This window comes from Ovis canadensis, chromosome 2 (genome assembly GCF_042477335.2).
Source record: "Ovis canadensis isolate MfBH-ARS-UI-01 breed Bighorn chromosome 2, ARS-UI_OviCan_v2, whole genome shotgun sequence".
In the NCBI taxonomy this organism is placed as follows: domain Eukaryota; kingdom Metazoa; phylum Chordata; class Mammalia; order Artiodactyla; family Bovidae; genus Ovis; species Ovis canadensis.
In genome coordinates, this window is record NC_091246.1 from 249,449,013 (window position 1) to 249,463,169 (window position 14,157).

Sequence of the window (14,157 nt, forward strand, 5' to 3'; positions counted from 1 at the left end):
CTCAAACTTCTATAACAGGTCTGAGTCCAGAGATCTGCTTTTTGTTTTGTAAATAAATCCGCAAGTAATTTTGCTGCACATGCAGATTCGGAAACCTGGGCTCTAACAAGTCATGCGTCTGTGGTCCAAGTCGGTGGAGGATGCTGTGGGGACACGAAGGGAAGAATCAGAGAAGGCTTCATGGAGGAGGTGATCCTTGTGTTGATTCCTGACAGCTGAATGTGTATTATCTAAGTGGATTGTGTGAGTGGGGCAGGAGCTCTCCAGAATGAAGGAACACCATGGGTAAAGCTCTGGAGGTATGAGACAGCAGCTTTCAGGAGCAAAGAGGCAAAGTGGATGGAGGTGGGTGGAAAGCTGGGCTCTAGCCTCCACTGTTAAGGCTCACCTTGAACCTCTGTGAGCCCCACAGGGCCTTGCAGAACCAAGCTGAGACCCCAGCCGGGCTGTGGCGGCTCTCCCTGGCCTGGGTGAGTCTCATGTCTCATTGGGCTCTGAGGCCAGAGCCACAATCTGGGCAGCAAAGTTACACTTTTTATCTCTTTGAACCTGAGCTGTCAACCCCTTGCGGTCGGCACAGTGAAAGTGCGGCAGTTCACACCCAGCTTCCTGGTTCTCCAACAAGATGACCCAGCTGGGCCCACCCTTAGGAATCTCACAGTGAAGCCCAGATGGCTTATGGGAAGCCATGGTTTTGGATAATCTCCTGGGGGCCCCCAGAGTCTCAGTTATTTGGGGGGAAATCAGACTCCAAGAGTCAGATCCTCCCTCACCCATCCATGCCCACCCAGAGCATAGTTATGAATGTTAAATGATTTAATAGGCGGGTTAGCATCACACCTGGTGCACAGTAAGTGTTCAATAAATGTTAGCTGTTACGATTTTCTTGACTCATTCACTCGCCCTGCTTTCAGTCACTCATTTACGCACTATTCATTCATGCATTCACCCCAGTGCATTCATTAATTCAGCACAAATTCATAGCACATCGTGTCTGCGTCTGCGCTGCGCCCACCTGAGCCCCAAACCCCTCTTGTGATGGGTGCTCCAGAAATTCAACAGGGATCAGCATAGGATGGGAATTCAAACACATTCCCGTTCACCTGTGAGCATGGATATCTTTAAGACAGCAGTGCCTCTCACATGAGCAAGTGACAGCAGACACCCCCTTGGGGACCCCTTGCGGCCTTTCGGTCACATTTCAGCAGCTCTCTCCCAAATGGCCGAATGGTGCCAAGCATCTCAGCCTTGGCACCAAGCTTTACTGATGCCTGAATCTGGAGGCCACAGATGGCTGTGACAGGCGCGAAGTGGGAGATGAAGGGAATCGCTTTTTAGGGAATCGGCAGTGAGGATTCAGAGCCGTGCATAGCTGTTGATTTAGTTATTTATTTATGTGCCTCCTGCCTCTTCCCAGACTTGGAGAGCACTAACCAGAGGAGGAGGGAGAGAACTCAGGACAGGAGGGTAGGGTGGGCTTCCTGGAGGAGGCGGCGTCCATTGGTGGCAAGAGGGGCCTGAGCGTCGATGCTGCACAGCGGGGAAGCTGCGGGAGACGGGGCGGCCCCCGGGGGCCCAGCGCAGACCTGCCCACCCTAGTCAGGGAAGAGCAGGAAGCCGGAGAAGATGCTGTCAGAGCCTTCTGTGCCCACCATGCCGTTGTAGTCGTTGACCGCCAGCCACACCTGCTGGCCTTCCTGCAGCCGCAGCAGCACGCCGCCCGAGCTGACCTGCTTGCTGCTGGTCATGTGGTCGCAGAAGGTGGCCACCTTGAAGCCGTTGCGGTAGAGCAGCACGCACAGGTTGGACGTGTGCGACGTGTGGAAGACGAAGTAGTAGAAGCCCGGGACTTGGCAGGTGAATTTGCCCGTATCCTTGTCGAAGTGCCCCTGTGGGTTGGTGATGACCTCGTTGAACTTGACCAGGCCGTTGGCCTCCGGGAACTGGCCAGTCTGCCGTGTGACCGAGAACACCGACTGGTGCTTCTGCTTGTACCTGCCCTCCACACCCGGCTCCCCGGGGGGGCCCACGGTGCCGGGAGCCCCCGGAATCCCTGGGGTCCCCATGGGACCGTTTTTCCCAGGATAGCCAGGCATGCCGGGGTCTCCCTTCTGGCCCTTGGGTCCTCGGGTCCCAGGGGTAGCTGGGATTCCTGGGGAGAGAGCAGGTGGGAAGGCAGTGAAGGGGCAGGCGATGGGAAGAGGGACCCGACGGTCCTCCAGGGGCCACCCACCAGGGTTTTGTCCCTGGACTCTCCTTCCCTGAGATGGCGGCCTATCCACCTGGGAGCACTGTGCAGAGAGTAGGAGGGGAGGGAGACCTTGGTTCAAATCCTGCCTCCCCTTGGTCTTGCCCTCTAACCTTGGCTAAGGCTTGGTCCTAACTCTCAGCCTCGGTCCCCACATTTGTGATGGAGAGGGTAGGACCAGGAGGCTCAGGAGGTGTCAGAGCCGGGCTGGATCTCAGAGACTGTGCCAGAGGCCATGACTGTTAGCCCACAGACACCACTTAGCCTCAGATACCTCCTCACCGAGAAGTCTACGAAGATGGGTCAGAGGCAGATTTTCTGGAAAGCTCCTAAAACTTAAACTTTAGGCCCCATTAACTTGCACTGACCCCGTCATGGTCCTTTGGGTAATTTTATATAAGTTTTTCAACTTTTTATGTTGAAATAATGACAAATTCACAAGAAGTTGCCAAAAAAAAAAAAAAAAGGATGAGGAAGTCTTATGTATTCTTTACCCAGTTTTCCCCAGTCTTGCAGAACTGAAGAATGAAATCAAAATTGAGACACTGACCACAGCTCCTCTTTTACACGCACTGTTTGTGTGTGCGGTTCTAACACAGTTTTGTAGTATATGGAGGTTTGTGTAAACACCCTCCCCCCTGCATCAAATGTATCCGTAATTTTGTACTATTTTTCTTAAAGAGGGTCCTCAGTATTTGATAAGATTCAGAGCTCCACAAAACTGCTTTCTATGTCTGAGCTGGAACCACTCAGGCCAGCTTAGCACATGGGGTCCACCAGAGGGAGAATTCCAGGCTGCCTCTCTCCAACCCCTCGACCCCCTCTCAGCCCAATTCAGCCCCTCTGACAGCTGGCTCAGCTCAATTTCCTTCAAGTTACGGATGGGGAAACTGAGGCCAGAGACCTGCCCAAGGCCATGCCACTGGTAGGAGGTGGGGTCAGGACTCAAAAAATCAAGTCTGGCTGAGTCCCAGTCCAAGTGTCTGATGCTTGTTGCCGCCCTGGTTATCAGAGCTTCTGTGAGCTTCTTCTCCCCTTGTCCAAACCATACTCATCTTTCAGGGCCTGACTCCAGTCTCCTCTTCCAGGAAGCCCTCTCTGACCACCCCTGCTGGCCGTCGTGGCTGTTTCCCCTTCTGACTGCCTTTACGGTGGGTGTTGGTGGAAACACACTGTAACAGAATTCTCTGCAACTGGTGAGCCACTTGGATCCCAGGTTAGAAGAGAATCAGAACCCAGCAGACCTGGGCTTCAGGCTGTGCGATCCTGGGCAGGTGACCTCCCCTCCCAGAGCCTCCATTCGCCCAGGTGAGATAAAGGCATAATGGAAGGGATCCCCCCGGGGTGGCTAGCAGAGCGGGGTGGGAGCACGGGTGTGCTGGGCACCTCATGGGTAGTGCTCTGAAATGTCAGGTCTCGGGGGTGGCCATCAGCAACGCTGAGCAAGCCTGTGCCTCTTTCTTCAGGCAGTTGGGGTGGACACGCCCGTGGGGAGGGCAGCCTGGGAGGCAGTGGATGGTAGTGGCGGGAGGCTGTGGCCTCGGGAGTCCAACAGGATCCCAGTGTGTGACTTCGGGCCAGTGGCTCAATCTCCCAGAACCTCAGCTTCGGCATTTGTAAAAAGGGGGTAAACCACATCTTCAAAGGATTTTGGTCTCAGCTTTCTCATTTGTAAAATAGAGTTAGTTTTTTCTACCCCTAAAGATGAATCTGTGGAGAGCACTTGGAACCTGTGTCTGGCACAAATTAGGAGCTTGGTGCCCATCAACCACCCTGGGCAGTGAGATAGCCAAAGGCAGTGGTGAAGTTCAGGGTCCTGGAAAAATGGCAGATCTGGGGGCTTCCTTTGACTCAGGCTGAATTGGAGGATTTCTTCTGGAATGTTGGTATAATTCCACTCTCTTTCTAGGAGGGCAAGTGACAGTGGGAAATTCCTGAGGACATCCTCCTCCACTGGTCTCCCTCACCCAACGCCTCTGCCACCTCCGTCACCTCTGCCCAGCCCCGCCCCAGCCTCCTTCACACCCACTCTGGACACACTCCCCCCCCAGATGTGTGCCCACCACCAGACTAGGTGCCCCCAGACTCCAGCTCTCACCCAGTACCCAGCGCCCATTCAGGTCCTCAGCCCTCTTCACTCATGCTGGGGCTTGCCTGCGAATCTCTGGCAGATGGTTCTGTGACTGCGACCCTGACTCCTCACTCCCCACCCTTCCAACTACCCAGAGCCCTAGGGAGGGAGGGGAGCACACGCCCCTGATAAAGACAGGGATGACAAGAGCAGCAATGACCGGAGTCTGCACTTATGGATACCTACCACATGCTGTTTTCTATTTAATCTCATTAATCGTCACAGCACCCCTGTGCAACAACTGCTGCCATCTCCCCATTTTACAGATGAGGAAACTGAGGCACTGGGAGGCTACATAAGTTGGGCAAGTACACACAGCAGGTAGGGGGTGGGGAAGCAGTGGGGCTGGGACTTGAACCCTGGCCATCTGGGCTATAGTCACTGGGGACCACGTTAGAGGGCAAGTTGCGGAAGTGTTGGAATAGAACAATAGCGAAGTGTTTTAGAAGCTTGCCAAAGATTTCGCCTGGATTATCTCCTGGGACCCTCCCCACCACCTTCTCAGACAGGCACTCTAGGTCTCTCCTTGATATCAGATGGGAAATCTGAGGGGCCAAGAGGTGAAATAGGGAGACTTGAGGCCTGGGCTCTGAGGGGAGAGGGGGCAGACCTGCCACAAGGGTTAAAACTCGGCCATGGGAGCGGGTGTGGGCAAAGGGACCACCCTCCTCACCACCAAGCCGCTGTCCACCTTCCCTGAGTTGGTCCCGGATGGACAGTCCAAGCCCTGCCCTCAGGCCCCAGGTGGCCTCTCCCTGCCAGGCCAGCAGACTCACCTGGTTCACCCTTGGGCCCTGGCAGTCCGTCATACCCATCCTTCCCGGGGGCCCCGGGCAGGCCCGGCATCCCGGGGATCCCATAGCAGTGTGTGCCCGTCTGGCCCCCGAGTGTCCGTGCCAGCAGCAGCAGCAGGTTTAATACCAGGAGGGGCCAGGCGCCGGGCCCCATGTCCACCTGGGGAAGGAGCTGGATGGGGAGAAAGCTGAGCTGGCCTCTGGCCCACCCTCCTCACCCTCTCTCTCCCCAGGGGGCCATAATTCTCAGCCCTCGGGGGCCGACTCCCCTTCCCTGGCCCCTCTCCTCTGGGGGCCACCCGATGGATGGGGAGTGGGGCCCCTGCTTCAAGCTCAGGCCCCTGGCTCAGCAGAAACAGGGATCTTCCTTCCCGTTCCAAGTCAGGCTGTCCCTGAGGGCACGTGTCAGGAGGTGGCAGTGGGGAAATGCTGCCATCTGCCCTCACCTGGACAGGTGGGAGGTGTCCGGTCTGGTCACGGAGAGGTCCTCGGACTGGCTTCCCCTCTCCAAGGCTGGAGGATGCTGTGTCAGAGTGGACCCAGCCAGGAGGACCCGGAGCAGACTGGGCAGCTCCCTCTCCACCTCCCCCCAAAACCACATCCCCTTTCCCATAATTTTTCCTGACTTAGCACTTTATCCTGGGTGCTGAGCTAGGCTGACCAGTGATACCCCTGTGTGCCCCCTGGGTCTTGAGTGTCTGAAATGAGGAAATGATCACTTCCTTGGATCTGGTGAAGGGTGTGTGTGTGTGTGTGTGTGTGTGTGTCAGTGTGTGTATGAACCTCAGCTGCCTGGGCAGGCTTCTAGAGTCAAGTTCAGCCCAGCGAATGCCCATCCCTGTTGGCTGCCGTTTACTGTGTCTGAGACAGCTATTTCACGAGATTCACAGGAGCAAGCTATAACCCTCCTCTTTACAGATGAGGAAACTGAGGCTGAGGAAAGTGAAACCCTTGTCCAAAGCTGCACAAGTGAGTGGTTTCTTGGGTCCAAACCCTTGCCCTGACCGCTTCATAGCTGTCCCCAGAAACAAGTCTTGTATGCACTTGTCAAATGGCAGGTTTTATCTTAGAAATGTCCACACTGTGCGTGCTAAGTCACTTCAGTTGTGTCCGACTCTGCGACCCCATGACTCTAGCCCACCAGGCTCCTCTAGCCACGAGGATTCTCCAGGCAAGAATACTGGAGTGGGTTGCCGTGCCTTCCCGACCCAGGGATTGAACCCACGTCCCTTATGTTTCTTGCATTGGCGGGTAGGTTCTTTACCACAAGGGCCTCCTGGGAAGCCCGACTTTCCATATGCCCCCTCCCATTTGCCCTACTTGAGGGTGCACTCAGAGGGGGCGAGCTTTGATAGAAGGCAGCCTGCTGTGGCAGACAGACTCCTCTGGGGTCTCCTTTCAGCCCTGCTGCTCCCTTGCCTGGAGGCCTTCAGCAAAGCACTGGTGGCTCTAGGCCTCAGTCTTCCCATCTGTATATTGGGGTGGGGTGGGGGAGGGGAGGCCCAGGCTTTGTGTGTTGGCATTTCTTCCTCTGCTGGGGCCCCGGGTGAACCTACCTTCCCTGCCAGCTCCACCTTCCTCACCTCCATCCCCAGCACCCCACCTCTGCTCTCAGAGCCTATCATGGCTGGCTAGGGGTTGCCAGTCGGGGCCAGGCTGGCAGAGCTGAGAGAGGTCCATTATCCCCTTCTCATGAGAAATTTCGGGGAAGGAGGAGGTAATGGGCAGTAGAGTGTTCCAGCCCTGACCCTGTGCCTGCCATTCATTTAAGTGAGTGGTTTGACTTCCCCAAGTGTCGATTTCTGCTCTGTAAGTGGGGTTTCCAGGAGCTTCCATGCAGGGCAGGGCTAATGCACACGCCGTGCCTAGCCCTGTGCGAGTAATGAGCTGAGTTCGGAAGGCCACCCCTGCCTCATTCAGGGCCTGTCTCCCCAGCTGGCCCTCCACCCTGTGGCTCTGGGCTGCAGAGTGTGCAGCAAGAGCGAGAATGTGAGGGCACTTGGCCCTGGAATTCTCAGGAGGGTGGAGGGCTGGGGAGAGCAGAAAGGAAGGCCGCAGCATCGTGAGGGCTTGGGGGACCCGCCAGAGGGCATCCAGGGCCCCTGCCTGTCTTCAGCCCTCACCTCCTCTGCGCCTGGTCCAGCTTGTCCAGCAGGTGGCAGCCTCTGCCCGTGCGCGGCCCTCCCTCGCCCTGCCCGCCTGGCCAGCTGGACTCTGCTGGGTCCCCTCCTCTTGGAGGGGCCATGATCTGCCTCAGCAAAGAGGAGTGGCTGTGGATGGAATTTAGGGTACAAGGCATTGGTGTACCCCCCTGCACCCACCATTTTTACAACCAAGTCTCCAGCTTCTTATGGGACTTCCACCCCGATGGTGTCTGTGAACCCCGTTGCGATGAGAGAAGCCCTCCTGTCTGGGGTGAGGCAGAGTTCAAATCCAGGCCCTGCCACTTTCTGCCACTGGGCCTTGGGTAGATGCCTCTGTCCTCTGAGCCTCAGGTTCCTCATTTGTTTTGTTAGGATTAAATGCATTGATGGTTATGAGATGTCCAGCACACAGTAGGGGCTCACAGATCTGTTTTGCTTCCCAGTCAATGCGTGTGTGTGTCCCAGGCTCGGGGGGAAACCAGGGCAGAGTGGAGGCCAGAGGGGAGCTGAAGAGTCTCTGCAGCCCCACTCTCTTCTTCATGATCCCCCAAGACTGTTGATGGGGCCAGACAGCCCCCCAGAGAGTCCCAAGTGTGTGGGGAAGGCGGTGGGGTCGGTGGGCTGTGGGTGCGTGAGGACTCCAAGGTCAACGCTCGAGAGAACGAGGGTGTTTCCAAGGTGCGCGCACGTGGGAGGGTGAGGCGTGAGTGTGCACCTGTGTGTCAGGGCTGTGTCTGGGACACGTGTGAGTGAGAGCACTACTGATGGTCGAAGGGGGTGCCCGGAGAGTCAGCGGCGGGGTGTGCGGGTATGGCCCTGTGTATCCCTTAGTGTGTCTGCGGGTTTGAAGGCATAAGTAGTGTGTGCAGGAGTGTGCCCTGCAAGTCTCAGGGAGTGGGTGTGTGGGTGAGGAGTGAATGAGTCTCGGTCCAGGAATGTGGGTCCACGTGCGTCTCAGGAAGTGTGTGTGAGTGTGTGATGTGTTTACACGTGAGTATGAGCAGCACAGAGGTAAAGCTGGCTTCTTTTGGAGAAAAGCGCAGGGCATGTCCAGGACTGAACTTCTGGTCTCCTTATCCTTCTCACGCACAGAGGACACAGTGGGGCTTTTGCTTCTCAGCAGCACCCGGACAGGCCAAGTGGGGCTCTGGGAATGGGCCAAGAACATTCCAGACCCTCCAAGGCCCCAGTGCAAACGGGATGCATGCCCAGCCTCCACGCCTGCTGGGGTAGAAGTCCAGAGCTGGACTCAGGACACCTGGCAGAGAGGACTTTTGGATGCCCTTGGCTCAAGTGCTCCCTGTCTCTGAGCCCCTGCCTTTCTGGTTCAGCCTTGGAAGCCATGTGTCAGGCGTGTGCCTGTGGAGGCTGGCGAGGGGAGCAGGTAAACGCGCATGTTTGGGCATCAGCAGGACCTGGGGTCAACCCGCCCTCTCCCCTTACATGCTGCTGCTGCTGCTAAGCTGCTTCAGTTGTGTCTGACTGTGCGACCTCACAGATGGCAGCCCACCAGGCTTCTCCATCCCTGGGATTCTCCAGGCAAGAACACTGGAGTGGGTTGCCATTTCCTTCTCCAATTCATGCATGCAAGCTAAGTCACTTCAGTTGTGTCTGACGCTGTGTGACCCCATGGACAGCAGCCCACCAGGCTCCTCTGTCCACAGGATTCTCCAGGCAAGAATACTGGAGCAGGTTGCCATGTCCTTCCCCGCCTTACATGCTAACCTTGGGCTTTAAATTTTCATTAACACTTACTCAGTTTCATTATCTGTAAAATGGGGTCAATCATAATACCCACTCAGAGTTCAACTGTAAAGACTAAACAAAATACAATTAAGGCTAAAATGTATGTGTGTGGGCTCAGTCGCTCAGTCATGTCTGACTCTTTGCGACCCCATGGACTGTAGCCCGCCAGGCTCCTCTGTCCATGAGATGCTCCAGGCAAGAATACTGGAGTGGGCTGCCATGCCCTCCTCCAGGGGATCTTCCCAACCCAGGGATTGAACCCAGGTCTCCCACATTGCAGGCACATTCTTTACAGTCTGAGCCACCTGGGAAGCCCCTTATTAATGCACCAAGAACTCCTCTGCAGTTTTCATGTATCAAGTCATTTAATCTTCCCAACAACACTTCCCTGGTGGCTTAGACGGTAAAGCATCTGCCCGCAATGCTGGAGACCTGGGTTCGATCTCAGGGTTGGAAAGATCCCCTGGAGAAGGAGATGGCACCCCACTCCAGTACTCTTGCCTGGAAAATCCCACGGATGGAGGAGTCTGGTAGGCTGCAGTCCGTGGGGTCGCAGAGTCGGACATGACTGAGCGACTTCACTTCACTTCACTTCAACAATGCATTGAGGTGTGTGCCATCAGTATTCCCACTTTGCAGATCAGGAAATAGATTCACCAAAGTAACGTAAAATGAACATAACTGGATTTAAGCAAATGGTGGCCCAGGATTTGAGCCCAGGCTGATGAGGCTCCCAGGACCTCCTAAATACATGCTGTAAAATGCTAAATATGGGCCTGCCTTGTAAGCACTTAAATAACTGTTGTCATTCTTCAGCCTCCCTCCCAATGCCCGAGGTAACCAGTGAACTTCAGGCTCAGCAGATGTGGATTCAGATATTTATTCCAGGAAGAGTTCCAAGACATGATCTCCGTTCAGGCAGCTAAAGCAGCAGAACCCCCGCTTGATGGGGCAGAGCAGAGATGGCCAGAGAGGTGGAGTGAGTGGGCCAGGATGCAGACGCCACGGTGGGGACTGGGGGGCGGGGGAGTCTTCCCTGCTCAAGCAGATGGGAAGATGAGGAAGCCGCTGAAGATGCTATCGGCCTCTTGGCCGTGGTAAATGCGGCCCTTACTGACATCTTTTTCAATCCAGACCTGGTCTCCCCGCTGGAGATGCAGTACCGTGCTCCCAGACACCACCTGCAAGAGTCCCTTGCTGTTGAAGTCACAGAAGCCCAAGGGCTGGATCTGGTCCCTCCGAGAGGACCTAATGGACAGGCAGATGTCCCACTGGGACACCACCTGGAAGGTGAAATAGTAGTAGCCTGGGACAGAGCAGCGGAACCTGCCCGTGTTGCTCTGGTACACATTCTCCTGGTTGGTGATGACCTCTCCGAAGACGACCACGTTGTCTCTCGTCAGAGGGTTCGGTCTCACGGCCGAGAAGGCTGGCCGCGGCTGGTCCTTGATGTTTCCGGGGGTGCCTTTGGTGCCCTTCAGCCCCGGGAGGCCAGGGGGCCCCATGGGACCAGAGGGTCCTGGGTAGCCCATTCTGCCTGGACTTCCAGGGGGTCCAGGGTCGCCCTGGTCTCCTTTAAGGCCGCGGATGCCCGTCTGGATGGTAGGGGCCCCTGTAGGGAGAAAGGTCAGGTTGGGAGCGAGAGTCTGGTAGCCTCCAGACCTCAGGGAGGTGGCTGGGGGCCCGAATAGCTGTGGGATAAGAGGGTAGGGGAGTGTCTGGGCCTGATTGATTCCGACTGGTTCTGTGTGACCTTGGACAAGTGTCTCGACCTCTCTGAGCCCCAGCTTGTTTGTCTACAAAATGAAGAGAAATTGAACAGACACTTGGGGAAGGATCAGGTTCTGGGAAAAGGCAGTCCCCTGGCTTCACTGCACTCCTGCCCACAGCTGGGCACTCCCAGTCCCCCGCCAGGCCATTGACCCCGACTTCTTCCGATTCAGGGACTGCCTGTAGGATGCCCGGGTGCAGATCTGCAAATGCCTGGGCAGATCTTTCCGGTGGTCTATGGACTGGGAGCCTCGGGGTGATTACATGAGACCATCTTTTCCAGCTCTGGTCTTGCCCTCCTCCCTTTTCCTTCACCCTTGGCCTTTTTTCTAGAATATGAGAGTTTCTGAAGCTTGAGGGGGCTGGGAAGGGGGAAGCAGGGAGAGACGTGCAGGGAAGCTGGAGGCAAAAAGGACAGTTGTTATGGATTGATTCCTCTCCACATGCTAGGTGGGGTCTTTCTCCCTTTTACAGATGAGGCAACTGAGGCTCAGAGAGGGTGAGTAACTCACTCGAGGTCACACAGCAAGACAAGGGCTCTCAAATCTAGAGACTAGGGCATTCGTCTTTCTGGTGATTGAACAAAGACCGAGGCTGGGCACAGCTTTAGGACCTTTCGTAGGCCTTGCTTGAAGTGGCCTACTCTCCAGAGGGGGACAGCAAGGCCAAAGAAAGAGGATGTGGCAGTTAAGGGGGATTCAGAGAGGCCCTGGAGGCCTGTGTACATGACCTTGGGAGAAGGCTAGGCCCTGGGACCAAGCACAGACTGGAGGGGCTTCATGTGGGGGCCCAGGGGGACTCCTCTGTTTCTCACCGCCACCCTGAGCCACCACCTCCAGAAGGCCAGCCCCGGCCCAGGAATGCGGGACTGGGGTCCTGTGGGAGGGCTTACCCGGCTCCCCTTGCTCCCCCTTGAGGCCCGGCCGTCCGGGTCGGCCAGGTATTCCTGCGCTCCCGTTAATCCCGTCCGGGGCTCGGCACACGTCCTGGGTCACAGAGGAGGCCAGGGAGATGGCCAGCACGCTGATCACCAGCCAGCCCCAGGGGGCTTCCATGGTCCCACTGTGGAGACAAGGGCAGGGCCTGGGCGGGCTGGACGTCACACACTCGTGCACACCCAACTCACACCTTGAACCGCGCCCCGCCCCCCCACCGTGACATCTGTATATGTCCCTGACCGTTGCACTCATACCCCACCCAGGGCCTTTGAAGTCCACCCTCCACCCAGCTCCAAGGACCCCCCAGCATACACACAGAACCACAGACTCACACAGATTGAAACACACACAACCAAACATACCCATAGGGTTACACAGACACACGAGCACAGCTTTCAGCCTTCACACACCTATACAACACAATAAGCAAACGTAAAAGCCCACCACACACCCCTGGACAGGCCGACGGACACACTCCCTCCCTCACTTACCTGGACACAGTTGTATACTCCCTACAGGGGATCGGTTCCTTTGAATAAATATCTGTTTAGCGCCCGCTCCCTGTTTAATGAACACTCTCTTGCCCAGATGGCAGAGGTGTACATCCACACCGGAATTCACCAACACCTGAGGCACCCCTCTGCTCCCTCCCCCACACACGTGGTCCTCTTAGCACCCACTGGAGGACAGACAGCTGACTGTCCCCTGCTGGCCCCCTCTGAGGGACCCCTCTGTTGGGCTCTGACACCCCAGCCTTTTCCCAGCCTCTTGTGTTTTGGTGGGGGGCCAGGATCCAGGAATTCTGGTTAGAGCTGGTGGCTCTGTGGCTACCTCCCCCACTCCCTCCAAGCCTCTGGAGTTAAGGTCCCCCCATTTACTTGTTCTGGGTCCTAGATCACTGCCCTCCAGCCCTGTCCTGGCACAGAACCAGCTAGCAGCACTCTCCCTCCCTCCCTGCCCGGTCCAGTCTCCTGGGCCACCTCCCCTGGCTCATTAAATGTCACAGACGCCTTCCCCACCCAGTGGTGGCCTCACCTGCGTCCAATCTTCAACGCACTGGATACTCTGGTCCTTCACGCAGGGACCCCGTGGGACACCCAGCAGGGCGGTGCTGGCCTGGGGCCAAGTTTCACATCCCTTCCCACTTCTTCTCCTTCCCCGGAACCACCCTGGGGGCCAGAGGCCAGCAAGGGACATTTTGAGCAGACCTCAGCAAAACTGGAACATGGGACATCCTACCCCAGCCACAGCTGGCGCAAGCGCAGGGACAGCGAGGCGGGAGGCTGCCGGGATGGGGGCGGAGGAGGGGTTCCTGGGCGGGGCAGTGGACTCCTGGAGGCACAGAGCAGCAGGGTAGAAGGAACCTTCTCTCAAATCAGTGACTTGTAAGACTTTTTCACGATCACGGAAGCAGCCCGTGTTTGTTGCCAAAAGCTTGGAAATACAGAAAAGCACAGGGAAACAAGGAGAGTGACGCAATGGTGAGAGGCTGGGTCATCAGCTTTCTAGACTCCCACTTCCTCGCTGCATGTCCCTGGAACTGTACTTAGCTTCCTGGGGTCTCAGTCATTTTTTTGGTTGTCGTTCATAAGCCGGAAGCAACAGATTCTACTTTGCTGAACAGTATAAAGGTTTAGTGATGTAATACACATACAAAACGCGGGACACTTAATAATCAGCTTCCATCAACATTTAAAAATCAAAAAATAAAAATCAGTAATAAACGCCCATCCAGAGAACTGCTGTCACCATCTGGAGGAATCGCCCAGGCTTGCTCGCGGTCACCGACGGGGGGCTCGCTGCCTGTCAGCCTAGCTCCCTTTGTCGCTGCCGGCCCAAGAGCGCCTTTCTTTAGATCGTGCTTCTGTCTCCCCCAGAGCGGAGGCCAGCGTGTTCAGGCCTGGGCTGGCTGCCGCATCTTTCTGCTTCTTCCCACGGCCGTGCTTTGTCATTGTCCGTTGCTTTCTTTCCTTTTCCAGAGGGAGGGGGAGAGGGCGAGGAGGAGGAGGAGGGGGAGGGTTGTTGCACCTGGGCAGGTGAAGACAGTCTAGGACCAGGGTTTCCAAGCCTTTGGGACTCCCTTTTCCTTGCAATCTTGTGTGAGAGATGATGTCACTCAACAAGTACAGGTGGGGATGCTCTGGCTTAAGGGTGGGGGCCCAGAGCTCCTACCGCCAGCCCCTTTCGGGCTCCTCAGGATTCAGGGGTTCAGGGGAGCTAGTGCCTCTCTCTGAGCTTGCGTAAGCCGCATCACTTCTCTGGACTTCAAGTTTCTTTACCTGTAAAATAGGGATGATACAGTCCCTTTGGGGGGTTGCCAAGGGATTATATGAATACATAAGGAAGTTTGGGTTTCCCAGGTGGTGCTAGTGGTAAAGAACCCACC

General features: G+C 56.2%; 2 protein-coding genes across 6 annotated transcripts; both read right to left on the reverse strand.

The window, feature by feature from the left end:
* Positions 1-1,369: 1,369 nt before the first annotated feature.
* C1QC (complement C1q C chain) lies at positions 1,370-6,407 on the reverse strand. 2 transcript variants are annotated; one of them, XM_069579081.1, is made up of 3 exons: positions 5,620-6,407; positions 5,156-5,345; positions 1,370-2,152 (listed from the first exon to the last, which is right to left on the reverse strand). In XM_069579081.1, exons 2-3 carry the CDS (start codon positions 5,325-5,327, stop codon positions 1,596-1,598), a joined length of 729 nt encoding a protein of 242 aa, XP_069435182.1. In that variant the 5' UTR covers positions 5,328-5,345; positions 5,620-6,407; the 3' UTR covers positions 1,370-1,595. The 2 variants fall into 2 exon arrangements, with proteins under 2 accessions (XP_069435182.1, XP_069435183.1); XM_069579082.1 differs by lacking the exon at positions 5,156-5,345 and having other exon boundaries at positions 5,620-5,784.
* Positions 6,408-9,927: 3,520 nt separating this feature from the next.
* On the reverse strand, positions 9,928-13,226 carry C1QA (complement C1q A chain). Of its 4 annotated transcripts, none has more exons than XM_069579083.1 (4): positions 12,807-13,018; positions 12,263-12,300; positions 11,726-11,895; positions 9,928-10,675 (listed from the first exon to the last, which is right to left on the reverse strand). In XM_069579083.1, the coding sequence occupies exons 1-4, from the start codon at positions 12,966-12,968 to the stop codon at positions 10,104-10,106; spliced, it is 942 nt and encodes a 313-aa protein (XP_069435184.1). In that variant the 5' UTR covers positions 12,969-13,018; the 3' UTR covers positions 9,928-10,103. The 4 variants fall into 4 exon arrangements, with proteins under 4 accessions (XP_069435184.1, XP_069435186.1, XP_069435187.1 ...); XM_069579085.1 differs by having other exon boundaries at positions 12,650-12,814; XM_069579086.1 differs by having other exon boundaries at positions 12,263-12,332; positions 12,650-12,814.
* Between the last annotated feature and the right edge of the window lie 931 nt (positions 13,227-14,157).

Bases quoted from the DNA above. Each gene is read 5' to 3' on its own strand.
- C1QA (XM_069579083.1), bottom strand. From the start codon at position 12,968: ATGTCCCTTGCTGGCCTCTGGCCCCCAGGGTGGTTCCGGGGAAGGAGA. The intron at 12,301-12,806 runs GTGAGGCCACCA...ATTTATTCAAAG, and splicing joins GCGTTGAAGATTGGACGCAG to GAACCGATCCCCTGTAGGGA. The intron at 11,896-12,262 runs GTAAGTGAGGGA...TTGTCTCCACAG, and splicing joins GAGTATACAACTGTGTCCAG to TGGGACCATGGAAGCCCCCT.
- C1QC (XM_069579081.1), bottom strand. From the start codon at position 5,327: ATGGGGCCCGGCGCCTGGCCCCTCCTGGTATTAAACCTGCTGCTGCTG. The intron at 2,153-5,155 runs GTGAGTCTGCTG...CTCTCTCCCCAG, and splicing joins AGGGCCCAAGGGTGAACCAG to GAATCCCAGCTACCCCTGGG.